Here is a 27,880-nt window from a genome sequence, read left to right on the forward strand (position 1 = left end):
TGGAACACTGTGAACTTGACCCAGGCCACTTTAAGGTAGCTACATAGCTATCTTTTCTTCACACCCTGACATCATCCCATCCTCCAACCCACAGAATATCTACCATTCCATGTCAAATTATCTCCCCTTCCATCATGACCACACCTGACCTGACTGTTCACACCACTGACCAATGAACACTTGATCCCAGCATCTCCAACCACCAAACTTCCCCGAACTGCCACTTGCACGCCCAAACTACCACTTTATCCAGCTGGCCACAAAATCATCCCCTTATTGCCAGCTTCCTTTCCATCAACCTTGACTACTAAATTAATTACCAAGGTCTAATCTTTGCCCCTTGTCTACTAAAACCTACCAACCACCAGGCCTGACCAACCCCCTCACTAACAAGGAGTAAGTCTTCTACGAAACTGTCAATCCAACCTGTAACAAAATCCTTTCTGGTTTCCATACCATTTATCAATGGTGAATCTACCTGCATCATAGGCAGAGAGAACGAGGCTTGTCACTGGCACACAATACCTGTGTCCTCACGAAAAACTATATTTCCCAGCAGCAGGCGAGGAAATAAAACCTTCAAGGGCCTGCCTTGAACCATCTGACTGCTGAACCAATCAAGTTCTATTCCATTGAGTCCTGATGGGACATATTAAAGGTTTCATTGCTATGATATTGGAATCAAGCATTAGTGCAATGTTGTTCAATATTACAGTTATTGATGTGCTCCATCCCATTTTGTAACATTTGACAAGTAAATCCCTATTATTATGCTTCAGGTTGTATATTGCTGTTTGGTGTAATAGAATAATGATTCTCTGTAATAGCATGGAAGAGTCTAATGCATCATTAAAATCCTCAATAAATGCAACTGCCCTGATTAAACATTCTCAATTTCCGAGCAACTGTAGCCTTCAGAAGGAACTTCAGAGGTTGAAAAAACTGCCAAAGAAATTTGTCCTCATTTGAGTACAACATGGCCTGCCCTTGTCCTAAGATCTTGCCTGAGTTCCAGAATCTCCAGGCTGTTGGAATAACCATTCAGCATATATCCGTTAATACCACTGATAATGTTGTATTCTTCAAGGACTTCATCTCTCTTTCTACCAAACGGCATTGGGTATAGGCCCAATCTTAGTCTAGAACAAGTTCCTCATTCCACGAATCTATCAAATGAATGTCCACTATAGAATCCTGAGCTCGTCTATCATTACTTAAGCACTAAGACTGAAACCGCACCATACACCAAAGGAAATCACGGTACAATATCAACAGAAGCGCTTTTTATGGCCCAATCCCTTGTGAAAAGGCCAACATACCATTTGCGTTCTGAATTACTTGCAGTGTCTGCACGTATACTTTCTGTTCATGAAGAATGGTCTGTGCTTCAATCAAATTTCCTCAAACTCAATTGCAACAAATCTGAAATCATCATCATTGGTCCAAAAACGCTCACCAAATCCACCCAAAACTTCATCCTCAACATTGATGGTCTCCCAGTATCCACCTCCCCTCACATCCGGAATCTTGGAATCATCTTTGATCAAACCCTCTCCTTCGACAAACACATCAAACACATCACAAAGACAGCCTTCTTCCACCTCAAAAACATTGCCCGTCTCCGTCCATGCCTCTCCTCCACAGCTGCAGAAACCCTCATCCACGCCTTCATCACCTCCCGTCTGGACTACTGCAACAGCCTCCTCAAAAATGGCGCACCCTCAAAAATCATCAGTAAACTTCAATACATTCAAAACTCCGCTGCCCGTCTACTCACCCACACCCCGATCCGTGACCATATCACCCCCGTCCTTTACAAACTCCACTGGCTCCCCATCCCCCAGAGAATCCAGTACAAAATCCTCCTCATGACCTACAAAGCCCTCCATAACCTGGCCCCATCCTACCTGACCGACCTCCTCCACAGGCACACTCCCACCTGCACCCTCCGCTCTGCTGCTGCCAATCTCCTATCCCCCCACATCCGGACCAAACTCAGATCCTGGGGGGACAGGGCTTCCTCAATCGCTGCTCCCACCCTATGGAACTCACTACCTCAAACCGTCAGAGACTCCTCCACACTCACCACATTCAAAACATCACTGAAGTCTCACCTATTCAGTACTGCCTTCAACCACTGAAGGTCACCCCACCCTCTGTCTCCTTTCTCTGTTCGTTTACTTATTTATCTATTTATTCACTTCCCTATGTTCTCTAAATCCCTGTAAAGCGTCTTTGAGTATATGAAAAGCGCTATATAAATGTAATGTATTATTATTATTATTATTATTATTGACTATTGGGTTTTTTCCCAGCAAAAAAAACAATTACCTAGATATTTAATTACCTAGATATTTAATTGTGTAACCCATTTTCATTCACGTGCCCTTTAACTCCAGCTGGTTCTCCTATCACCTACTCTAGAGGTCATTTAAAATTTTCTTCCTGCAGTACATTTTATAATATTTTTTTTAATTTCCTTTGGCAGGCTGTTGCACTGGCCTATCAATATTATCATGAAGTCTATTTCTCTCCTCCTCACAGTTAATTACACTTCCTACCTTTCAAACTTTGCTTTCTTATCCACTACACCAGGCCAATCTGCATTAACATTGGCCTTTATAAGATGGAGTTATCATGCTGTACTGTTTGTGCTGCTCCCCAGTAAAATACCTTTTTTTGGAATGAGTTATGCATTGTCTGCAATAAGTTTTGCATTGTCTGCAAATTTGGAAATTGTCCTCCATACTCTCAAGTCAAACCATGAATATATATTACGAAAAGCAGTGGACCTAGTAGCAGCCCCTAGAGAACACTGCCCTCCATTCTAAGAAACAATCTTTCATTGTTACTCTCCACAAAAGGAAAAATGGTTTTGTAAATTCAAATGTTGTTGTTTTCAAAGTAGATTTCTTCAAGGGTACATTTCAAATGTACTGACAGAGTGCTGCACACATCATGTCTAACACACATCATTGTGTTAGAGGTGCCATATTTTCCATGGTGCCAGATGTTCAGGTAAGTATACAAAATTCCACCTTTTGTCCACCTTTTTAACCTAAAGCAGGGAGTTCTTTGGCTGAATTAAAACCAGAAAATGCTGAAATACACTGACAACAGATAGCATCTGTGGAAAATGAATTAATTTAACTTTCCCACCACTGAGGTAGACTCACCAACCTGTAGTTCCCTAGGTTATCCTTACTGCCCTTCTTAAATCAAGGCAGAATATTGGCTTAATCTTCAATCTTCTGGTACCTCAACTGTGGCTAATGAAATTACAAAATCTCTGCTAGGGCCCCAGCAATTTCCTCCTGTGTTTCTCATAACAAGCCTTGGAATAACATTGGAGAATTCATTGCTCCTAGGATACTCCGGGTTAGGCTCTGGGAATATATCCACCTTTAAGCGTTAAGGCCCTCTTCTTCCTTAATGTTGATATGCTCCAGGATAACAATTTCCTGCCCTGAAATCACCAGCCTATTTCCTTCTCCAAGGTCAACACTGCTGAGAAATATTCTTTTTAAGACGTCGTCCATTTCTCGTGGCTTTATTCAGAGATGTTTGCTGCTAAAGTGGACCCGCCCTCTCCCAAGCTACCCTTTCACTCTTAATATACTTACAGAATCTTTTAAGATTCTCCTTTATCTTATCTGCAAATTTCTATCCCACAGTTAGAAGTAGGAAAAGTTAGAAAACAAATATATTTTTTGGAAAGAGAGCAAACAAAAGAAATAGAGGTTTATGTGCACCTCCTCTGACCTCATCTACTGCATCCAGTGTTCCTGACGTGGTCTCCTGTACAGCGGCAAGAGCAAACACAGACTCAGCGACTGTTTTGATGAACACTTGTGCTCGGTCTGCCAAGGCCTGTTGCATCTCCCAGTTGCTAACCATTTTAATTCCTGTTTGCATTCCCATACTGACCTTTCTGTTCTCGGCCTCTTCCATTGCCAGAGGGAGGCCACATGCAAACTGGAGGAACAGCACCTCATATTCCACTTGGGTAGCTTACAACCCAACAGAATGAACAATGAATTCTCCAATGTTATTCAAAGGTTTGTTACTCAGAGCTGATCTTCTGGACAAAACTGCTACTCTTTTACCTCTTCTCTACCAAACATACAGCAAGACCTTGGGCTACAAATAAATAGTACCCAGAAATCAGCAGCACAGATAGACAGAGAAGGTTAGTGAAGGCAGCAGATGGCATACTTGCCTTCATCGGCTAAGGCAATTCTTGAGGACAAGAGTTGGGAAACCAAATTACAATTATACAAATTGTTGATTAGACCGTGTAAGAAGTATTGTGTGCCAGATGATTTGGACCAAATGCAGGCACATAGGATTAGCATATTGTAAATAGATATTTTGATTAGCATGAATCCTTCATGTTGATTCCGTTTTTTGCCCCTTTGCAGTTAGTAGCTTGTCTTCCTAGATATTTACAGCTTTCTCTCTTATTTCAGTTTTGCTACAAATTTATATCCCACAGTTATAGCTTCCCTGCTCCCCTCATTATATCTCCTGGTAATAGATCAGCTGCGATAAAAAGTCCACCTCACTTTCCACTATCTCTTCTGTCATTGGTTTCTTCACCCAGACCATACCTTTGTTTTCTCTATTCTTTCCCCTCCTCGCCAATTTAATACAGATTTGAGTTCTATTTTTCTGGTTCCAAAACAGCAATGTGAAACTATAGGAGATACAAGGAACTGCATGTGCTGGTTTACATAAAAAGGCACAAAGTGCTGGACTAACTCAGAGAGTCAGGCAGCATCTCTGGAGAACATGGATAGGTTCACAGAGGGGGAAGCAGTGAGAGATGGTCTCACAGAACTCCCAACTGAGGGAGGAGAACCTCTTCAAAGAGGGACTGACAGACTGCAAAACTTTAATTGTTTCTTGCTCCACATATGCTGCCCAATCATGTTTGGTTTATGGTTCAGATGCCCAGTCTCTGCAGTTTCATTGCTTTGAGCTCTTTGTTCTAGTCAATGCTTTGTCCTTAGCTGGAAGCTCAGATTTTTATTTGCAAACTGTTCTATTTGTCAGATTCCTTTTAAAAATAGAAATGAGTACACAAAAGACCAGTTCAAACCAAATAGTTTTATTCTATTCACAACAAAACAGGGAAAAATTACACAGATCTGCAGAATCACTACTAAGATCAGATCAATGGGCACTTTACATTCTAGGACACTCAAGGATAACATATCAATAGATCATATTCCGCATATATCAGTGTACAACGAGATACAATTGACTATGATTATTATTGCATTAACTGTCTTCAGACAGCACATGCTCTTGACTGATTAGAAAGCCAGGGGTCCAGCAGTTCCCTGGACTTGTCTGACGTCCTGTTGTGTAATGGCAACAGGCTCAGTTGAGGTGGATATTCAAATCTCTGTACATCCTACCAAGCACATTATACAACTATTGGGATGTGTCTTACTACCTATATGTATCTGCTACACTGTTAGTGGAAGAATATACCAGTAATTTTGGGGACAAATGGCCATCATTATTCATGCTCAGTAGATAACAGTTTGAATTACGTGGAGAACAAACCTGACCTGATACAAAGTGACTTGCTCACTTTGCAAAGTTGGAATTTACACCTCAAACCAAATGGACTTTCAGCATATTCTATGACAAGGGAATTAAGTCCCCTGTAATCCCACTTAGAAATTTCATGTTGGCATGAACACAATAAACAGTTGTAAACCATCATCACATCCTCTCTGGCAGGTAGTTGAGAAACAACTTTTCAGGCAGAAGGATATTAACCAGAGAAAGACCAACATGAAATTGGGATTATATCAATCCCAGGATTTCTTCAGATTTCAGAGTTTGAGTTCTCTTTGCCAGAAAATGTAGGTCAGAAGGAGAGAGAGTAAGGAATGTGATTCAGACTGATTTTTCCTTTGAAGCAAGGTTATATTTTAATGCTCAACTTCATATGCATTTTAAGTCATTTAAAAGGCCGTCAACTAATCCAAATCCTAAAAAAGGATCTACTGATATCTGTAGTGGGGACAATGCTGGAAGCTAATATTAAAGTGGTACCAGGGCACTTGAGAAATAATAGATTGAGTAGAATCAAAATGGATTTTTGAAAAGAAAAATTTAATTGGCAAATCTGTTCGTTTTTAAGATGGTGACTGGCAGGGCTAACACTGAATGTGGTGCATTTAGATCTCAGGAGGTCTTTAATAACATCCCATGTAAATAAATAAAAATAAAACTACAGCACAAGTATTGAGGGTAATAAATTGGCATAGATTGATTATTGGTTAATGGTCAGAAACCAGAGATTATTGGTGCAAAGGCCCCAGCTATTCATAAACTAAACGTTAAAGCCACAGAATAAGAGGTCTGGCATTCAGAAGAAACTTCTTCACCCAGAGGATGGTGAACCTGTAGAATTCTCTATCTAAGGAGACTGTGGGATACAGTTACTGGCTCTAGTCAGGCCAGTTTGATCAATGGTTGGTTAAGAAAGTGACTCTGAGGTAAAAGATCAGCCAAAATCTTATTGAATGGTGGAGTAGTCTTGTGGATTTTCTTGCATCCTTATTATGCCCTCACCTGATTGATTACATATTCCTTAGTCTAAAATATCAAAATATGGGCTCACCTGCTAAAGATGAAGGATATTAGTCCTGAAATTGAGCAATTACACATTCCTGACTTTCTTTGTTAAATAGCACCAATCTAAGCACAGCACTTGGGTTATAGAGAGTGAAGCTCGCTGTGGACTTCACTAGTAGGAGTGTTGCACACAAAGGGACGTAGCTACAAAATAAGGGGCGTCATTCAAAAATGAGAGGCATGGAGATTTCATCTCTCAGAGAGTAGTGAATGTCTGCAATTCTCACCCCCAAGGATGGTTGAGACCAGATCATTAGAGATATTTAAGGTGGAGGTAGATAAATACTTGAACAACACACGAATTGAGGGTTATGGGAATGTGGCACAGAAGAGTTGAGGAAAGCGTAGATCAGCCATTATCATATCGAATGGCGGGGCAGGCGGAGGGGCCATTCAGCCTTGTCCTGCGCCCTTTTTTTGTGTTCTTGTAAACACATTGAGGGCAGGTACTGTATATCTTTTCACTGTAACTTGGTACCCGTGATAATAAACTAAAGGGATTAGATTCAGAATGAAACATGCTCAACTTTGTCCACTATAACACCATGGGACAGGGATAGAACAGTTGTGGAGTCTGTGTTGTGGGCAGTAAAACTAGTGGAACAGTGGATGCTTTAAAACTCTCTTGTTCAGTCCTATTTTACAAGGAATTCATTGAAAGAGGATTCCACTGAACATACACTGAATTTTAAAAAAGGAAATGTGCTAAGAAGTATGTGAAAATAAACTGGCAATGTGCTCTTGGTAAGGAAGATTACCATTATCCAGAGTCCAATCAGGAAATAATGTGGCAAGGGCTATAGTAGGTCAGCAATATGAACAAAATTACCCAAAAAAATAATTACTTCTTAAATCTTAGTTACATTTGATGCATTTACTTTCTCTTCCTAACACGACGAGATTGAGGTATGTACATAGCACAAACTGAGGTAAAAGGAGCCTTGTTATATCGGTAGATCTACAAAAGCACTATTTCTAAAATTATTGCAAACCATACACGCAACGTACAAGGACCACTGTCCTTTGTAGCAGCACTAACAGTTATAGTCCTCTCTACACAAAGTGCTCTATTTTAAATTCTCTCTTCACCCCTTTACTAATACTGCAACCCAGTCAAAGTTCAGTGCCTAGTGGCCAAAGATGGGCTGCAGTGACAACTGTGGGCCACACAACTTCAGACACGACAGCATTTGACCAGAGAAGCAGCCATGGTAATTCTTGTAACACCTCCCCTCCTTTAAAAAGTGCTTCTAATATTATACTTGGATTATTATATTGTTAATATAATTGTAATTTTCTACTCACCCTGTTCATGCTACATAGTGAACAGGAATGAGATTAAACATTTGAGCTCCATGTGTTGATGAATTACCAGTCTGCACAGAGATCTTTCCCCTAGACCTCACTGGGAATGTCTCCTCTGGCAGGGGAATACAAATAACCCATTTCCTCCCGGTTGCCTCTCTGCACGTCTACTGCTAGGTTTACACAGTCGAATGGATACAGTATGAGGTTTTCACAAACCAACTGTTACGCATTACTGAAATCCTTAGAATTAATAGCACTTACAAATCTAACACTTACACAAGTGAGGCCTATTAATGACTGTTTTAATTACCCCAGCTATCTAATTGTAAAAATTCATAATCTTACAGAACTGCAATTAAACATTGCGATCTACTTGATATTCCCATTTTAAAACTGTGAGCTACACAAATAGCTCATTATGCAAATTTTTGCCTGATGCTCACTTTTACCAGATGTCATCTTTCATCCCATTTCCTGTCCATCAACTTTCAACTTCTTTCAACTTCATGCTAGCCAGTGGCATTTTTCCACCAGACAGCCACCTATTCACACAGCACGATGCTGCCCTAGTGCCCAGCAGAATCCAAAACAGAAGAGATTCCAGTGACTCAATACACAATTAAGCAGCAACAACATTATTTCCAGGGGACCATTCCCTTGAAATGATATAAGCAAGGGGTCGAATCCCCATGAGTTGCCAATTTCATTTTCGGAGTATCTATCTTTGGGAGGGTGGGGTTCGGGAGATGGCACGTTGCAGGATTTATCCAGCATCTGTTTGATCTTGTTGTATGACCCGTTTGACATGGGGCTGACATTCCAGGCAACATTCCAGTGAATCAGTGTCATTCAGCATGGATACAAGCCCTTCGGCCCAACTTGCCCATGCCAACCAAGAAGCCCTATCTGTACTAGTCCCACCTATCCACATTTGACTCATATCTCTCTAAACCTTTCTTATCCATGCACCTGTCCAAATGTCTTTTAAATGTTATATTACCCGCCTCAACTACTTCCTCTGGCACCTCGTTCTTCTGCACTCTTTCTAATACGACCACATTTTTCCTGTGGTGTAGCACTGGAAATGTACATAATTCTCCAAGTACGACTTGACCAATGTTTTGTACATCTGCAACATGACATCCCAATTTTTATGCTCAATACAGCTATGAAGGCAAGCATGCCAAATGCTTTCTTCACTACCCTATCTAACTGTGTCAGCGTTTTGAGGGAACATGGGCTTGCATCCCAAGGTCTCTCTGTATATCCACAGTCCCAAGGTCCCTGCCATCTATTTCGGGTCAAGTCCCTGCATTGGGGCTGAGTGCTGAGGGAAGATGGTAGGTAGATAGAAGTGAGATGGTAGGTGATAGGTGGAAACATCAGAGAAAAAAAGTTTTTATAAAATAGGCAAATGGAAACAGGTCAGGGAGAGGAGAGGGAAAGGTTAAGACATTGGCTTACAAGAAAACCCAGAGTCAGTGAGATGTGAGGGGGACAGTTGCAGATGTCAATGAGATTAATAAAATGGGGAATTCAATGACAGATTAAATTTAATGCTGTGGAATGTGAATGTATTACATTTTGGTATGAAGAAAAGAGGCACAAACAGCAGGGTCCAATTCTAAAGAACAGAGATGAGATGCGGGTGTGGATAATTTTGTACAAGATGTGAATCAAGATGCTTACTGTAACCAAGGCTTTATAGAGGCATAAAGTTCACAAGCAAAGAAGTCACAGTGAACCTTCATAAACACTAGTTCATCTGCCACTAAAGTATTGTGTCCATGCTTCAGGAACGATGTTAATGTCCAGACAGGGTGTTAGAGTGTTAACAAAATGGTTTCAGGGATAAAGGATTGTAGACAGACTTGAGAAACAGGCTTTCGGAGATTACGATTAGGGATTTTTATAGTCGTGAAAAGTATAGAAGAGACAGAAAGAAACTGTTCCCACCAGCAGAGCAGTTAAAATCAAGGTGACACAGCATGACAGTGATTAGCAAGAGAATCAAAAGTGACAAGGACTTTTTGTAAACCATTGATTATGGGACAAACTAAAATTCACTCTTGGGTGGTAGTTGTGGCAGCTTCAATTACAGCATTTCGAAAGGGGCAGAATTAATATCTAAGAAATGGGAATTTGCAGAGCTAAGGAGAGAGGATGTGAGACTAACTCGGTGGCTTTTATATAGAGATGGGATGGAATCAAAGGATTGAATTACTTTCTTCCATGCCATAATCATCCTGGGATTTTAGAATTCTAATACTTTCAGAGATTAGGAACCAAAGTGGCAGGCTTGACATTGGAAAAAGTTGCTATAAAAAATTAATCATAGGAGCTGAATATAGTAATATCTATATAAACTAAACCAAGATCACTGCTTTTCTCAGCAGAAAACTCCAAGAGCTGCATCATTAATTGTAAACCTTAGTCTGGTAAAAATTACTCCAAGTTAACACCCTCGGAAAATCTACCAACGTTCTTAAGAAGAGTCAAATTCAAATACTTCCTATTATAGCTGAGACCAGATTGAGAGACCATAAACATCTGGTAACTGACTGGTTGGTATTCCAGTAACAAAAAGGGCTCAAAAGTAAAATCCATATACAGAGAGAACGTGGAACTTACTACCCCAGAGAGTAGTTGCACCAAATAACATAACTGAAATTAAAGCAATTCAGGATATTAGAGCGAAAAAAATGTGATATGCTTTTAGAGGGAAGATGGAAGGAGACTTGATGATGGAAGGAGACTTGTTGAACCAGATGGCTTATTTCAAGGCCATTAATATTTTGTATGCTTTCAAAAGTGATGGTCATGGTAATTAGTACACTGTGCTTTAAACCTTTCCCAAGAGCTTCCTTAGGTGAGACCACCCAAGATTATGCTTGTTTGTGTCAGAGGGCAGACCTGGCTATGAACCCCCTTGTAACCAAGTTACCTCATGAGTTCACTTTGAAGAATGGCCTGTCGGATAAGGCAGGGACCGTACTGTGCTACACGCTCAAGATTAATAGCAGCTGGGCCTGTCTGAAGTTTGACCCACAGTCAAGACACAGTGTTTTTAATCCACGAGCTGAATTTAAATATTGTTCCCAGAGATCATATGTTTAATTGAGGCTTATTTTTCCCACCACTACCCTGCCTTTCCCCAGCCCTCTGCCACACTCATCCAAGGCGAGATTGCACCTTTAAAGCAGTCTGTAACTTGGGGCTGTGGAGCTTTCTGCACAAAACAACTCAAGTGAGTCCATCTACATTGTTTCAACATATTACACATCTGTTGACTTTGAAGAAGGACCCACTAGCATGAGGTTTGAAAATATTACCTGACTAACCCTCTACACCAGTGCACATCTATTAATGAATTAGAAGATTAAACACAGATTTCAATCGCCGTAGCACCAATCATTCGTCCTTTGCTCTTGTCCTGTGTTCCATCCAACCTGCTCCCAGATGTTTTCGAACTCAACTCATTTGACGTGGATGTGAACCTGGACCCTGGTGCTTCTGACAGGAGGTTTCTTCTCAAAGGTGTTGGCATGCTGGGAGCTGGCCCCTCACGTTTGGCTGCCGACAGAGCTGATTTATCCGAGGAATGGGTTCTACATCGATAAGATGCCCTTCTCCTCAATTCTGCCATCAAGTCACATTTCAGGAAATAAAAGACCTCCTTGACAGAACATCTTTTATCTGGATCAATAGCCAGCAACCGTTCAAACATCCGGAGGGCTCCATCTGTGAATCTTTTCCATTGTGAGGGAAATCCAGTCGGGCGGCCCCTTTGCCACTGCACAAACTCCTCGTAGAAGACATCAGAGGGTAGGGCAGCCTCCCAGGGGAAGTTTCCAGTCAGCATGCAGAAGATCAGCACACCAAAAGCCCAGATGTCAATACTACAATCAACCAGAAAGCCCTCAGTTCTGTTTGCCTGGCAGACCTCAGGAGCGGTGTAGGGGATGGTGCCACTGATACGCTTCACCCTGCAGCCTATCTTGCGTGTCATCCCAAAATCTGACAGCTTGACCCTTCGGCACTCTTTATCAAACAGGAGGACGTTCTCCGGTTTGATGTCCCTGTGAACCAGGTTTTTGCTGTGCATGTAGTCAATGGCCAAACCCAGCTGCTGAACACAGCGCTTCACTGTGTCCTCTGGCAGACCCACCTGCACAGAAAGAGGAAATGGTTAGATGCGACCAATCCCAGCACCCACCTGCGTGGCTTTAGTGCTTTCAAGGAAAGTTCTCTGCAACTGTGCCAAGGATGAATTCCAGACCTCCCAATCTACTTAATAGTGCCCTTGCAGTATTTCTTTTAATCTGCACTTTCTTTGCAACTGTAACACTATATTCTGCACTGTTTAATTTCTCTTTTGCACTGTGATATGTGGTATGATCTGCCTGGATAACATGCAAAACAAAAATTTCCCATTGTATCTCAATACATGCAACAATAATAATCCAATACCAATAATCGGCAATGACTCTGATGTAAACATTTTCAGGTCAATTCTCACAGGATTATGGTGTTGTTGCAATCATGGAAACATGGCTCAGGGAAGGACAGGACTGAGAAGAACTGATATGTAAGCAAACTGCAGTTGTGTCTCAGGACAAAAGGATTATAGTAGTGGGGGAATGAGGATAGGCGAGCATTGGAAATGTCTATGGACGAACCCTTTAGAAACAGCAGCCATAGTTCTGCAAGTTTCAAGGTAGTCATGGAAATAGGTAAGGTTGGACCTGGAATTAAGATCATGCATGGGAGCGGACCGATTTCAACGCTATAAAGCAGTACTAGGTGAAGAAGGGTCTCGACCCGAAACATCACCCATTCCTTCTCTCCCGAGATGCTGCCTGACCTGCTGAGTTACTCCAGCATTTTGTGAATAAATACCTTCGATTTGTACCAGCATCTGCAGTTATTTTCTTATAGGACTAGGTGAAAGATGGGAATGGCTACGAGAGACAAAATAATATCCAATAAGTGGGGACACAAGGAACTGCAGATGCTGGTTAACAGAAAATGACACAAAGCGCTGGAGTAACTCAGCAGGTCAAGTAGCATCTCCGGAGAACATAGATAGGTGACGTTTTGGGTCTGAACGGGGGTTGCGACGTAAAACGTCACCTATCCATGTTTTCCAGAATTGCTGCCTGACCCATTGAGTTACTCCAACACTTTGTGCTATTTTTATCCAATAAGTGGGAGGCATTTAAAGGCAAAATAGTATGAGCTCAGATTCAGCATGTCCCTGTAAGAGCAAGGACCAAAGATAGTATGAGTTGGAAGTCTTGGTTAACAAAAGAAACTGAAAGATGAAACAAATAAGGAGGAAGCATACATCAGGTTTTGAGTGAGACCTTGAGGTTTATATTGAATGTTAGAGAGAATTTATGAAAAAAATTAGGAGGGCAAAAAGAGAATATGAAATGGCCTTGGCAAGCAGGATTAAGGAGAATTCCAGACATATTAGAAGCAAAAGGGTAGCTGCGGAAAGAATGGATCCCCTCACGGACTAAAAAAGGAAATTTTCTATGAGAAGCTAGGGATATGAGTGAATCCTAAATGAACACTTCCCATAGGTACTCGCCAGGGAGCAGGACATGGAGAGGGATGCTGGTAATCTCGAAGATGTCTGTATCACAGGAAGGAGGAAGGACCCGAGATATTGACACATTATGGGGGCATTAGGAGACAAGATGTTTTGTGTCGGGGATATCCTGTCTCACAAATCTGATCAAGTTTTTGTTTAGTTATCTAATTGATAAAGAATGGTAAAAAATTATGTGCATGGGCTTCAGCAAGGCTTTGACAAGGTCTTATTCAGTGGCCTGATCAAGACAGTTATGGCATATGGGATCCAAACTTGGCTTGGTGATGGCAGGCAAGGGGTAGTGATCGAGGTTTTCTGACTGCATGACTGTAGCCAGTGGTGTAGTGCTGGGACCATTGATAATGACTCGGGGTAGAATATAGACAGACTGATAGGTGGAGCAGCAGTTAGAAAAGGAGGTTGTGAAAGGATACAGAGGCACAATGAACAGCTGGAAAATTGGGCAGAGCAGTGACAGATGGAATTTGTCTCAAACATGTCTGAGGTGATGTATTTTGGCATGTCAAATATTAACACGACGTGTACAGTAAATGGTAGGGACTTTGGCGATGTTGATGTACATAGGGACCACAGATAGCATATTCATTGTTCCTTGAAAATTGCAACACAGATGGACAGGGTGTTCACACGCTTGCCAGCACAGGCATTGACATAAGAGTTGGGATATCATGCTGCAGCTGCACAAAACATTGGCCCGGCCGCTCTTGGAGTATTGTGTACAGTTCCAGTCACCAACCAGTAAGGATATGGTGGCATGAAAGAGTTCAGAAGATGTTGGTTGGAATGAAGAGCTTTACTTAGGAGAGTTTTGTATGGCCTAGGTTTATTCTCACTGAAGTGAGAGGCTGAGGGACGATTTTGTTAAGTTTTGTAAAGTGTTGAGGGGCACAGTCAAAGTCTTTTTCCTAGGTTGGGGGGATCTACAACTAGAGGGCATGGGTTAAGATGAGAGCGGGAAAAAATCAAAGTAGATTTGGGGGGCCAGCTTTTCACACACACAGTGTCATATGGACCATATGGACTCATACGGACCAAGATGTCAGAGAAAGTGGTAGAGGCAGGGATAAAGTGGTAGAGGCAGTGATAATTACAATGTTTAAAAGGCTTACATAGATGGGTAACAAGCAGAGGGATACGGGTCTGCCTTCGGCAAATGGGATTAACACAGATAGTCATCATGGTCTGAGTTGTGCTGAAGGGCCCGTATCTGTGCAGTACCACTCTATGACTAACTTAATATCCTGATTGGAAAGATTGCTGGGATTTATTGGGGTCTCACCTGAGGAGGTATGATGTCGAACAAATCACCTCCTGGAGCGTACTCCTGACCAAACACATAGCAGTCCTCCGTCTCAAAGACAACATCAAAGACCTTGATGATAAAAGGGTTGGAGGAGAGGTTGTTCGTAACACTATACTCTCTCAGGAAATTCTTCAGCTTTGTTTTATTTTTATTCAAAAACTTTAAAGCCATTTTAGTTCCTGCAGAGAGACGCAGAGAGAAAGCAGCTGTAAAGAACAGAATATGCAAGGCTTGCCCATGCAGCAAAGACAAGAGGGGTGAGGAAGCAATGGCTGCTTGACAAAAAGCCTGCAATTTTTTTGACATTAGTTTACAACAAAAGCCAAACCTTGGAGCAACTACAAGCAAGAGATAGCTGATGCAATAGGCATAGGGCTAAGGAAAGGGATGAAGTGTGAATGGCAATTTGCACAGCAACCACAGGTTAGGAGATGCCATCTTTGCATCCCACCCACTTGGGTTTTCTTCAAAGATGCCACCTTCTAAAGGAGAGCTAACTATGCACCATTTATTCTGGAGCAGTGGACATTACCTACTCAACACCACATCTCAAAACACTTCACACAACTCAATACTTTGAGATTGCAGTGCTAGTTTTCTAGGAAATAAGTCAGTCATCCATCACCAACAACATCGTTTACACAGCAATCAGGTTGGACAACTTTGATTGTTTTCTCTGGAGCTTTGGAAGTTGAAGAGACATTGTGTGAGACAGAGGATGGGGAGAGAGTCAAAATCTCTTTCTAGGGGGAACAGGTTAGAGGGGTAAAGTTTAAAGGCTGGGTGGAGCATATTTATTGGTTTATTTATTATGCAGAGGTCAGTGGATGCCTGCAACATAGTAGTGAAGGCAGATATGATAGTGGCATTTAAGAGGCTTTAGATCAGCACACAGATATGCAGGGAATGGAGGAATATGGACTGCTTGCAAACAGAGGAGATTAACTTGGCATCATGTTCGGCACAGTCATCATAGGCCAACGTATCTGGTCCTATGCTGTACCATTCTATGGATAGAAATGATGAGGATGATATGGGCCAGGCACAAGCAAGCCGGACAAGCTCAGGTATGCAACTCAGTCAACATGGACGAGTTGGGCTGAAGGGCCTGCTCCTGTGCTGTATAGTTCTATTACTCTGAATTGGTGCCATTGGCCTGCATTTGGACCATATTCCTTGAACCTTTCCCATCCATGCAACTGTCCATCCTTGTTTTAGCTATTCTGTGCATCGTTCCACAATGTTCTGTCAATAAATCTTTGGATTAATGCGTTATGAAAACTGCCCATCTCTTTTCTGACAACATTAGCAGCTAACCCCAAGGTGCTCTGGATTATCTTGGAACAATTCTTTGTTTGCTCAATCCATTTTCAGGAATGCATCAATGCACGGATCATATCTTTACTCGACAAAATACATGGGATATCGGACCAACTATTGCGTTTGTTGAATGCTCCTTTGACCACTCAATGAGTACATTTTCTCTTTCCCAGACCAACATGCTTAGATGGATCAGGACTGACATGCCAACCTGAACGATTCACCTTCCAGAATTTCAAGAACTTCAAGTTAATTAAGCTGGAAAAGTTGCAGAATGGATTCACCAGGTTGTTTATAGGATTGGAGGCTTGAGCCAAACGGAGAGTGTGGATAGGCTGGGTCTTTCTTCTCTGGTGTATAGGAGACTGACCAGCAACCTTAGAGCTCTATTAAACCACGAAGGGCATACACAAGGAGAATGGTGATAGTCCTCTTCCTAGAGTAGGGGAATCCATAACTAGAGGAGATAGGCTTGAAGTGAAGGGGGCAAGATTTAAGAGAGACACAAGAGAGAATTTATTCCATGGAAGAACGTGGTCCAGTTGTGTTATATGGAATGAGTTGATAGAGGCTGCAAAGGCGGGTACAATGGCGACATTTAGGGACATCAGATAAGTAAGTGGATAGAAAAGGTTGAGGGATATGGGTCAAATAGGACTAGTTCAGTTGCAAAGCCTGGTTGGCATGGACAAGTTGGGCCAAAGGGCCTTTTTCTGTGTTATATGACTGACACTAATTCTGTGCCAGGAGCATTCCCCATTTTGAAGGATTGTTAGGTTGGACAATCTTTCAAATAGACACGTTGTGAGTTCGTTTTGTGAAGCTATCTGTATCCATATCAAAAATCTGCTCTGCCTCCCCGATGGTTATTTCCTCTTCAAGCAGCTCCCTGCTGAGGAATTCTTTGTAGTGTTCCATCCGGAGTATTCCTTCTATAACTGCTATCAGTAGGTGGTCTTATTTGTCTCTGATGATTATGTTTTTTGAGATCTGCTGTTTCCACCAAGAAGCCATGTAATTTTTTTTAAGACAGGCAGCTGCATCATCTGCTCGTGTTGCCAAATTATCACAGCAATATCATTTATCCACAGAAGGCATGTGACTTCCGATGTGCTTTGCTGCATTGCTCGAGGCACTTGCCTTTCAATCTCTGGGAACGCTTCCTTCAGGGCAAGACTGATTTCTATCATATGTGATGGACCAGATGTTATCACCTTTCTTTACCTTGCCCGTGGACTAAACAGGGCTCACCTCTCAATATTTGAAAGGTCGAGGAATTGACCTGGGGAATGGGGAACTGTCACAGATGAGATGAGGATTAGAGCATGAGTAATTGTGCAGTCAGTCCCTGTATCCAGTTCACTTATATACTCATGAAAAGCCAAAACCGCAGCACCAATCCTTGTGGAACAATACTCATTACACCTTGCCAACTGGAAAAAAGGCCCATTTATGTAAACTCTTGATCATTAGCCAGCCATTCTACTATCCATGTCAATGTGCTACCTCTTGCACTATGAGCTTTTTATTTTTGATAGTATCCCTTGTTGCTGCATCAAATGTCCCCCGGAAATCAGAGTATCTGCATGGCTTTCACCTCATCCACAGTACCTGGTAATTCTTCAAAGAACCTCAATAAAATGGCCAAACACAAATCTCCTTCAGAAAACTACGTTAACTTGGACCAATTCCTTTGATTTATCTTTCTAAATGCCCTGATACAAGATCTTTACTAAGAGAAAATAAACAAAGTGCGGAATATTTACAACTACAGAAAAAGTGCAGAGAAAAAAAAGTGCAAGGGCCGCAATGGGATTGATTGGAAGGTCAATTATTCTTCCTTGTGAATTATAAGAGGCCCGTTCAAGAGGCAAGAGCAAACTGTTCTTCAAATCTGGTGGTACGTGCTTTCAAGCTTTTGTATCTTCCCTGCCCGATGGGAGGGAAGAGGAGAGAACAACTAAGGTGTGAGTGGTCCCAGATTACGTCAGCTGCCTTCCCCTGAGGCAGTGAGAAGTATACAGGTTCCAGCCATACTTTGACCTATTTTTAATAACGTGATATTAACCAACAAAAAGGATAAGCTAGTCTAGAGGAAGAACACACAATTTGGGGGGGGGGGGGGGGGAATTTAGTGGATTAAGAATGGATCAGGCCCAGGGTACAGGTTCACCTCAGGTTACAATTGGGTTCCGATCCAGAGAACTTTTTGTAACCCGAATAGTTTGTCAATCGGAAATGCGGCCATCCAGTAATATATTTAAATAAAAATCTAGGCCAACTCACGCTGCCTTGACAAGGCCAGCAGAATAATCAAGGACGAGTCGCACCCTGGCCACTCCTCCTCTCTTCCATCTGGCAAAAGGTATAGAAGTGTGAAAACACACACCTCCAGATTCAGTGACAGTCTCTACCCAGCTGTTATCAGGCGACTAAATTATCCTACCATGACCAGAGAGCAATCCTGAACTACTGTCTACCTCATTGGTGACCCTCAGACTATCCTTGTTCGGACTTTGCTGGCTTTACCTTGCACTAAATGTTATTCCCTTATCGTGTATCTATAGACTGTGAATGGCACGATTGTAATCATGTTTTGTCTTTCCGCTGAATGGACAGCACATAACAAAACCTTTTCACTGTACCTCAGTACACGTGACAATAAACTAAACTGAACTGAACACGAGAAGTAAATCAGGGTATTTAACCCAACCATTCAGATATCTCTAAAAGGTGCAATGATAGTGCCACAAGCAGAGTCCCCACATGGCAAACAGTAGGTCTACAGGCCACAGCAGCCAGCCAATCCATCCCTTCAACGTCCTGAACGCTCACTCTATGTATGGGCTTTACACGTCGGGGTTCGTAACCCGGGGAGGACCTGTGAAGCTGTAATGGAACCATAACTATATGAAGGCGGATTATGTGATTGTACGCTAGACACATTCCTTGGTCAAAGGGAACAAGTCAGAGTTCCCCATTTACAAAAGGAAGGGCAAAACAAAACAGAAAGGTTGGAGGTGGGGGCCAGGGAGCAAATGCAGGCTGCACGACATATATGTCTCTTTTAAGGACAAATGTTTCATATATGTGGGAGCCAGGCTGAATATGGAAAGCTCAGTGGAAAATATCAAGTGGGCAAAGAGTGTAGACTAACAGCCAACATTAAAAAGATACATAAATTGTCTCCAACTCTGCCTACAATCTGGGACCAAAATAGATACTTACTCATGAAAGCAGAGGGTTTGACTGAAGAATTTAATAATTCTTTACATCTTTCTAGAAAGGAAAAAGATGATGCCTTGTTCACAGTAAAAGAGGAGGTGGTGGAGATGGCGAATAGGCTAGAAGTTAATAAAGAGGAAGTGTTGGAAAGGCCATGTTTAAAGTCAGTTGCGTTAGCTGAGATTATACCTACAGAGAAGTAAGGATGAAAATTGCAGAACTACTGACCAAACGTATTTGATACAGAATGGTGCAAGGGAACAGGAGGATTGCCAATCCAACAGCCAGTGCAATTGCTGGTTGTAAACACACACTATGCAGTAGATCACGTGACGGGCACCATGTATACAATTTGCACATACTTGTTACTAAGGGGTTCACCAGTGGTTTCTGATAATGTCTCTGTTTGGAGAAGTTAAGGTGGTGAGGGTAATGGGAGATTACCTCATTGAAATGTATTAAATTATTTCAGGGTTTGACAGGGTAGATGCAGGGAGGATGTGTTCCCTGGCTGAGAAGTCCAGATTTAGGGGGGGAGGGGGAGGGCGAAGTCTCAAAATGTGGGATAAGCCATTTAAGACTGAAATAAGGAATGATGACAGAAGGAACTATAGATGCTGGTTTACAGAAAAAGAAAAAGTGCTGGAGTAACTCAGTGAATCAGGCAGCTTCTCTGGAGGACATGGATAGGTGATGGGTTAGGAACCTTCTTCAGCACTGAAGAAAAGTTCCTGTCCTAAAACGTCACATATCCATGTTTTCCAAGGATACTGCCTAACCTGCCGAGTCACTCCAGCGCTTTGTCTCTTTTAAGGACAAATGTTTTCATTCAGGTGGTGGTAAATCTTTAGAATTCCCTACCCTGGGCAAATGTGGAAATTTAGTCCCCCAGTTACTTTAGAACAGATCAATAACATTATGGATCCTGGAGCAACAAAGGATATGGTGAAAGTGCAGGAAGATAGTGTTGAGACACAAGATCTGGTGAATGGCAGGACAGACTCACAGCACCAAACATCTTAATCCTGCTTCTATTTCTCATGTTCTTACAACTTGTCCAACTGACATATCATTAAATACAACCTTCCCCACAGTCAGACATTGCAAATAGCACGTCCCCCTCTGGGATGCCATGCTTCTGTCATGGAGATGCCTCACTCGCTTTCAGGTTTGCCGATGCGCAGCTGATTGGGTTAATTGCTCATCACACGAGGAGATGACACTGGGCTTGTGCCACAGGTTTAACCTACAGACAAGACTCTACAAAAATAGCATCTATGAACTTGTACACAAGCAGCCTGACAATAGAAGCAAACTGATCATCACTGACTTGCAGAGTGACTGGGTTTAAGAGATAATCAATGTTTCTCCTCCTTCTGTTATTTCATACTCTTTACATTTTGAAATCCCTGCTGTGACTAACCCACACCTTGCGACTTGGAAGCAGCAACAATCTTGTTCAGCGCTATTTTCCACTCTAATACCTGGTTTACTCCTGGTGAATGTTCTGCTCTTGCGGATAACACAGAGGTAAGATGGGGATTAGAGTGTGTGAATTGCCCAGAGAGGCAGAGGGTTAAATATAGAATCTACCGCCTGGTTTAGTTTCACAGGATCGATCTCTAGCATTCCCTACACTCGGTTACAGCAGTAGCCATGCCAGGAGGAAACAAACTGACCTACATACAGCATCCATCTTACATCACTGAAAAATAGGCTAATTAAACAACGCCAAGGAATCGGCCGATTCATAATATAGTCGGCAGCGCAGGAGTTGATTGTATGATCCCACTCTCGGCTGCTGCCTTCCAAAAGAATTCTGTTCCAGCTGCTTTTGTTGGAAACTCTGAGCACCCAGCTCCATGCTGAAGAGAGCCAGTAAACAATGGGCTGAGCAGAGACAAGACTGTTCACAACAACAGCACTGGGGAAGTGAAAGCACCAAGAGCGGCTCGCTGTGCAGCGAACACAAGCTCTTTGTAACTGAGACACTGAACACAGGCAAACTCTGACCACTTCACATTTTTTTGGCTCGGAAATGTGCCGAGTTGCTTAGCTAAAGTAGAGAAGCTGGAGGAAAGAAATTAAAAGTAGATTCAGCTCTGATCACTGAGGAAATGCAGCACCAAACTCAAACCCAGTCCAGTCACAGTGTCCGCACACTGACCTTTGTCCTGTGCTCAGTTTCTCAGTTACAAAGGGCTTGCTTTTTATTTTATAAACAAATCCTGTCTACATGTACCCCACATTCGTACTCCACTAGCAGAGACCCTCCAGTTAAGCACACTCCCGAAACCTCATCTCAGTGGATCTATCTGCTCACCCACCTGATCCCCCAATCCCACTGCCACGCTACTTCAGGATCCCGTAATCTCATCTATTAACCCTCCCACGAGATCCTTTAACTTTCCTCCAGCATGATCTCTGCAACCCACTAATCATCCTGACCTTCCAATCCTCCCTGCCCAAGTGCTGGCTTACACTACTTTCAAAGCACACATTTGTGTTCTGATACAGTGAGCTCCAAGCACAGCAACACAAAGCCCCCATTGTCGTGACATGTGTTGTCAGACTGTGGAAGCGAGGCAGCAGGAGAAAGAGGACAAAGGAGACAAGGGAATGACACAAATATACAGGAGCGGAGCAGAGCAGAGCGGAGCAGAGCAGAGCAGCAGTTGGCTTTTTGGGGAAAACAGCTATTGCATCGGTGAAGGTTCCCATTAGTTGATCCCTGGGGCTCTTGCAAAAAGAAAAAATGACCCAGACTGTGGGGGACTTAGATGGGATAAATCAGTGCATCCTTCCACTTTGCTCCCCAGAATATTATATGACATCTGTAACAGCCCACCGGTATGCCCTTCTTTATCTAGAACAGCATAGCACAGAAAACAGCCATTTGGCCCCCGTGCCCATGCTGGCCAAAACCAACCTTGGGCTTATCCCACTTCCCAGCTCTCACTTATAGGCTTCCAAATATTTTGATATAAATGTGATGAGGGTTTCTCCTTCCATCGCAAGTTCCTCACCATCCTCTGAATAACCTTAGTCCTCCAATCTGACCGATCAACATTCATCTCTGTCCATATGTTATTGACAACTCTGCTAAGGGAAGTCACTCCTTTCTCTTCACCTTGTTTTTAGCCACTTGGATTTCCCCTTTCTCTTCAGTCCATTTTGTTCCAACCTGATAGACAGTTTTGACTCCAAACTTCAACACTTCCTTCCACCCCCTCAAGACAAAACACATGCTGTTCAACCCGCTGAGTTCCTCCAGCAGATTGCTTGTTGCTTCTGACACATGACAGTTGCTCCTTCGAGGTCTCTCCCTGCAGGATAAGCACTGCTGGAACAGGGATCTGGCAGAAACTCATGGTATCCATCCTAAAATGCAGCACCCACTGGAGATCCATACGTGGGTTGCAAACGGCGCACTGAGCTGGAGATCATTGGCGTTTGGTTGCTTGAAGTTACCTGTGACTTTGTGAATGACGAGCTCCACCTTGCCATACGTTCCCTTTCCCAGCTCCCGAATGAAATCATAATGTTTGTGGATGTCCGAGGTGGACAGGTTTCGCACGGTCAGGCTCTTCTGCGCCTCTTCAGTCACGCCCACCATGGTGTACGAGCTTCGAGGCGGCTCCTGCTCAGCCCCACAAACGCTCATCCTAACACTAAAAGGGCCAAAAGGACAGCAAAGGGTTAGCAGACCTTTGTAGAGTTGGAGAGAGCAGCTTGGTTAAAAGGCTTTAGACAATGACCATCTTGGGCAGTAGCAGTTTCCTCCTTCCCTTCTACCACCCTAGGCTCCTTGCTGCCAACAGACCTTTAAACATTACTTCATCCACAAAACCACATGCATCTGCTGTGGGGGAGTTTACCTTTTGGCAACCATTGTTGTACATGTGCAAAATATATCCTCTGGGGTCATTGGTACACAACATCAGCCTGGTAAAAGCGGGCAGGCAGAAGGACACTAGCCCATAAACTGTCCCAGTGATTATAAAGTGAAGTTGGATTTAACCGTTCGAGCTTCACAATTTTTGAAAATAATTTTAAAAAATAAATGCCAAAAACAATCTGTTGGAGTAACTCAGCAAGCCAGGCAGCTTCTGAGGAGGCAGAAGGATGGCCATGCAAATGATTAGGTATCGACTGGATTTATTTCATTGGAAGACAGAGACACAAGGAACTGCAGATGTTGGAACCCTGAGCAAAACACAAAGTGCTGGAGGAACTCAGCAGGTCAGGCAGCATCTGTGGAAGAAAATGGACAGCTGACATTTTGGGCAAGGATCCTTCTTACCCAAAACAATGCCTGACCATTCCTTCCACGGATGCTGCCTGACTTGTTGTGTTTCTCCAATACTTTGCATTTTGCTCAAGATACCAGCACCTGCAGTTCCTTAAATTCCTCCTCACTTGAGCCAAGATTTCCCAACACTCCACCTGCTTCCGGAAGACTGTCCATACATTGTCCTAGCCTCGAGACACGGAGTAACGACATGGACGCAGACCTTTCCGATGACCGTGTACACGCCAACCATCAATTGTCCACTTTCTCATCCACTTCCTACACAATAGTGGCAATTTACAATGAACCTACAAACCCGCACATCTTTGGGATATGGCAGGAAACTGGAGCACTCAGAAGAAAACCACACGGTCACAGGGAGAACGTACTAACTCCACACAGACAGCATCCGAGGTCAGGATCGAACCCTGGTCTCTGGCACTGTCAGGCATTGGCTCTACCAGCTACGCCACAGGGTTGTCCCTTTGGTCCAGTGACTGGACAAGTCTGACCTACATGGCACTACAAGGATAAAGTGGCTCGGAAAGGAAGGAGGCTGCAACAAAGCCGCTGAGTACAAGGAGAACAGTTTCTATCTCGGTCAAAGATAGGCAAGCATCATATTAATGACTTACCACTAGAAAAGAGACAGGAGTGCAAGTTGGAGCCCCTCCATCTGTCTGTCTCTCTCTCCCCACTTACATTCTCGGAGGACATGGCATAGTTCTATTTCTCGCATCAGCCAGTTTCAATGAGAGTATCTGAAATTCAGTGCATTCATCAAACAGCCACTGATTTAATCGGCCCCATTTACCCTTGGTGCGGTTGACATTTTCAAATATTTTGAACAGTGGCCCCCTTCACCCAGTTCCCAGCTCATCACCCTCCCTCATTGTAGGCGGTGAAAGATGCACTGTGGCAGAGTTCTCTGACTGACATGAGCCTTCCTAGTCGGCAAACTGTTGGGAAATACTCATTCATTCAAATGCAAAGTAATAACAGCGTTCCTTCAGAAAATAACGTCTGGGGAGATGATCGGAGGAATTGAGAGACAACATCTGCCTCATGTTCCAGAGGTTAGAAAAACAGGTGGACCTTTGGCTCACAGTGCTCCACTGCTCGTCTATTGTGGACTCAGTGACCGAGATTGGTGTTAATAGACAATACACAATAGGTGCAGGAATAGGCCATTCGGCCCTTCGAGCCAGCACCACCATTCAATGTGATCATGGCTGATTGTTACTAATCAACAACTCCACGCAGCATGCGACTGCAGATTGGTGTAAAACGGGCTACAAATATTGGGGAGGTGGAGGGGGAAAGCATAGGATGCTAGAAATACTCAACCGATCAGGCAGCATCTGGTCCTCCCTGACCAAGTCCCGTGTCCACTCAGCAAGGCCCTTCCTCCAACCCGAGATGCTGATGAATCTGCACAAGGAACTGCAGGTGCTGGAATCTTGAGAACACAAAGCGCCGGAGGAACTCAGCGGGTCAGGCAGCATCTGTAGAGAGCACAGAGAGATGGCTTTGGGGTGGGGGGGGGGTGAGGGGGGAACCCTTTTGGTACTGCTGTGACTCAGTCTGGTCCATCACAGATAGATACAGCCCTCCCCACTCTCTAAAACACCTATTTGACATTGGTTTATATTGATCACATGTACCGAAACAGTGACAAACGTTGTATGTTATTCAATCAAATTATACTATACATAAGAACAATGAGTATTAGCATGGCACATGCTAGAGCTGCTGTCTTACAACGCTTGAGACCCAAGTTCGATCCGACTACGGGTGCTATCTGTATGGAGTTTGTACGTTCTCCCCGTGGCCGCATGGGTTTTACCTGAGATCTTCGGTTTCCTCCCTCACTCCAAAGAGGGACAGGTTTGTAGGTCAATTGACTTGGTATAAGTGTAAATTGTCCCTTGTGTGTGTAGGATAGAGTTAAAATGCGGGGATCGCTAGTTGGTGCGAATTCAGTGGGTCGAAGGGCCTGTTTCCGCGCTGTATCTCTAAACTAAACTAAAATGAGTACAGTCAGGCCATACTGAGGTACAATAAGGTAGTGCAAAGAGAAAAATAATCAAAATATAATGTTTCAGTTACAGAGAAAGTGCAGATAAAAAAAGTGTAAGAGCTGCAATAGGGTAGGCTGGAAGATCAGGACCACACTCTAGCTTTTAGTAAGTGCTTTTAAGATGTTGTGTCTTCTGTCTGACAGGAGCGGGAATGACCAGGGTGCGAGTGGTCCTTGATTATATTGGTTGCTTTGTTAAGGCACTATGAAGTGGATGGTGCGGAGTGTGTCCCGTGCTACATCTATAATTCTCTGCTATTTCAGTCTCGAGCAGAGCTGTTGCCAGACCAGATTGTGATGCATTCCGATGGGATGCTTTCCACGGGGCATCTGCAGAAGTTGGCAAGATCTGTTAGCAACATGCTAATCCTTAGTCTGCTGATAAATTAGAGGCATTGGTGTGCTTTCTTGGCCGCAGCTTCAATGTGGTCGGGCCAAGATAAATTATTGGTGATATTTACGCCTGGGAACATGAAGTCCCACACCACCAGGTTTAGGAAAAGCTACTTTCTCACAACCCCATTAGGTTCCTGAACCAACTAGCACATACCCAATCCGGTCTCGGCAACCGAACACCTCCGCTCGCTCGCTCACCTCTTTGTACTATGGTGCGCTTTGATTTTTTTTTCTTATTGTATTTTGCACTGAGGTCTTGTTATTTTTTTGCACGGTATTCTTTCCTTTAGAAAATGTTTGTGATTTATGTGCATTAATTGTGTGTGTTACATCAATGTGCTTGTATTGCGGCTGCAAGACTTTCATTGTGCCTGTACCTCGCCACAGAGGTACTTTGGACAACGAACTCGATGTGACACAAGTCGAGGCTCAGTCTAATTCGGAAGACCATTGACAGCGAGTGGTGAAAGCCTCTCGTGAAGCGATGGGGGCATGACTGTGTCGCCGAGATATATCCCGTACAGAATCTGGTCTACATAAACAATCACCACTACCTCTACTTTCAATCTACGGACCCGAAACGTCACCTATTATTTTTCTCCAGAAATGCTGCCCGACCTGCTGAGTTACTCCAGTATTTGTGTGTTGTCTCCGGACAACGCTTGTGTTCGGAGTATTCAACTCTGACCGCGCTTTGTCATTGCTGTTAAACAATAGACTGGGCGAGGGGACACCGTGCTTGGTGCGACTCGGGATGAAGGGCAGACACGTGGTGGAGGGTGTGCCCGGAGGAATACTCCCCATCCCAGGGAAGCAACAAGCCATCCAGCGACGGTCGGGTCGGGGAGGAGGAGGCGAACATGCCGCCGGACCGCGGTTACAGGGACCCGCATCGCCCAGATCAACGACGCTTCTAAACCGTCCCCTTTGTCAATGGCAGCGCTACAAATAACAGCCTCCCGCCGAGAGCCGCTGTCCCGGGCAGTGGCAGAGCCCACAGCCCCGGAGCCCACAGCCCTTAGCCCGGAGCCCCAGAGCCCGGAGCCCACAGCCCCGGAGCCCACAGCCCCAGAGCCCACAGCCCATAGCCCGGAGCCCCAGAGCACAGAGCCCCAGAGCACAGAGCCCCAGAACCCAGAGCCCGGCCGCCAGCAGGTGCGTTGCGGGAGGAGGAGGAGATCCTTTGTACTCGGCGCCAGCACCTGGCGGCGGCTCGGCCGCTCCCCCGCACTCACCTGCAGCTCCTCGACACCCGAATGTCCTCCACATGCTCCCGCTCCCTCGGCTCGTCCAGCCTTTCCTGTCTGTTGCCCAGTTGGAAGTGAGGGGTGCCTCGCTGGGGCCGTGAGAGTGACCGCGCTCCCCCTCCCCTCCCCCGGCACCAGGGTCCCGGCGATGCGCCTTTGTCTGCTCCGACCCCTCTTCCTGCTGACCAGCCGCTGCTGCCCCCCTCTCTCGGTGTCTCTCCTTCTCTGTCTCTCCCTCTCTCCCTCTCTCTGTCTCTCCCTCTCTCTCTCTCTCTGGGGCAAACTTCAGACTTTGCCCTCCCCGTGGGTTGCAGGACAGGTGCCAACCACGCTCCGCTCCGCTCGCTACTCACTGACAACAGCCGCTCTGCTCGCTGTCCCACGCACTGCTTTCACATCGCGTTCCGCCCCACACCATCCCTCCCCATTCAAG

General features: G+C 43.9%; 1 protein-coding gene across 2 annotated transcripts; it reads right to left on the reverse strand.

Moving 5' to 3' along the window:
• Nucleotides 1-5,094: 5,094 nt before the first annotated feature.
• Nucleotides 5,095-27,873, reverse strand: sbk1 (SH3 domain binding kinase 1). 2 transcript variants are annotated; one of them, XM_078417967.1, is made up of 5 exons: nucleotides 27,436-27,873; nucleotides 25,072-25,229; nucleotides 22,905-23,104; nucleotides 14,865-15,067; nucleotides 5,095-12,133 (listed from the first exon to the last, which is right to left on the reverse strand). In XM_078417967.1, the coding sequence occupies exons 2-5, from the start codon at nucleotides 25,227-25,229 to the stop codon at nucleotides 11,345-11,347; spliced, it is 1,350 nt and encodes a 449-aa protein (XP_078274093.1). In that variant the 5' UTR covers nucleotides 27,436-27,873; the 3' UTR covers nucleotides 5,095-11,344. The 2 variants fall into 2 exon arrangements, with proteins under 2 accessions (XP_078274093.1, XP_078274094.1); XM_078417968.1 differs by having other exon boundaries at nucleotides 27,801-27,872.
• Nucleotides 27,874-27,880: the final 7 nt, after the last annotated feature.

Source organism: Rhinoraja longicauda, chromosome 21 (genome assembly GCF_053455715.1).
Source record: "Rhinoraja longicauda isolate Sanriku21f chromosome 21, sRhiLon1.1, whole genome shotgun sequence".
In the NCBI taxonomy this organism is placed as follows: domain Eukaryota; kingdom Metazoa; phylum Chordata; class Chondrichthyes; order Rajiformes; family Arhynchobatidae; genus Rhinoraja; species Rhinoraja longicauda.

Coding starts and splice junctions, on each gene's coding strand:
- sbk1 (XM_078417967.1), bottom strand. CDS start 25,229: ATGCTGCCTGACCCGCTGAGTTCCTCCGGCGCTTTGTGTTCTCAAGAT. Junction 15,068..22,904: donor CGTCATTCACAAAGTCACAG/GTAACTTCAAGC, acceptor GTCTCTCTGCAG/GAACTAAAATGGCTTTAAAG. Junction 12,134..14,864: donor TCGACATCATACCTCCTCAG/GTGAGACCCCAA, acceptor CTTTCTGTGCAG/GTGGGTCTGCCAGAGGACAC.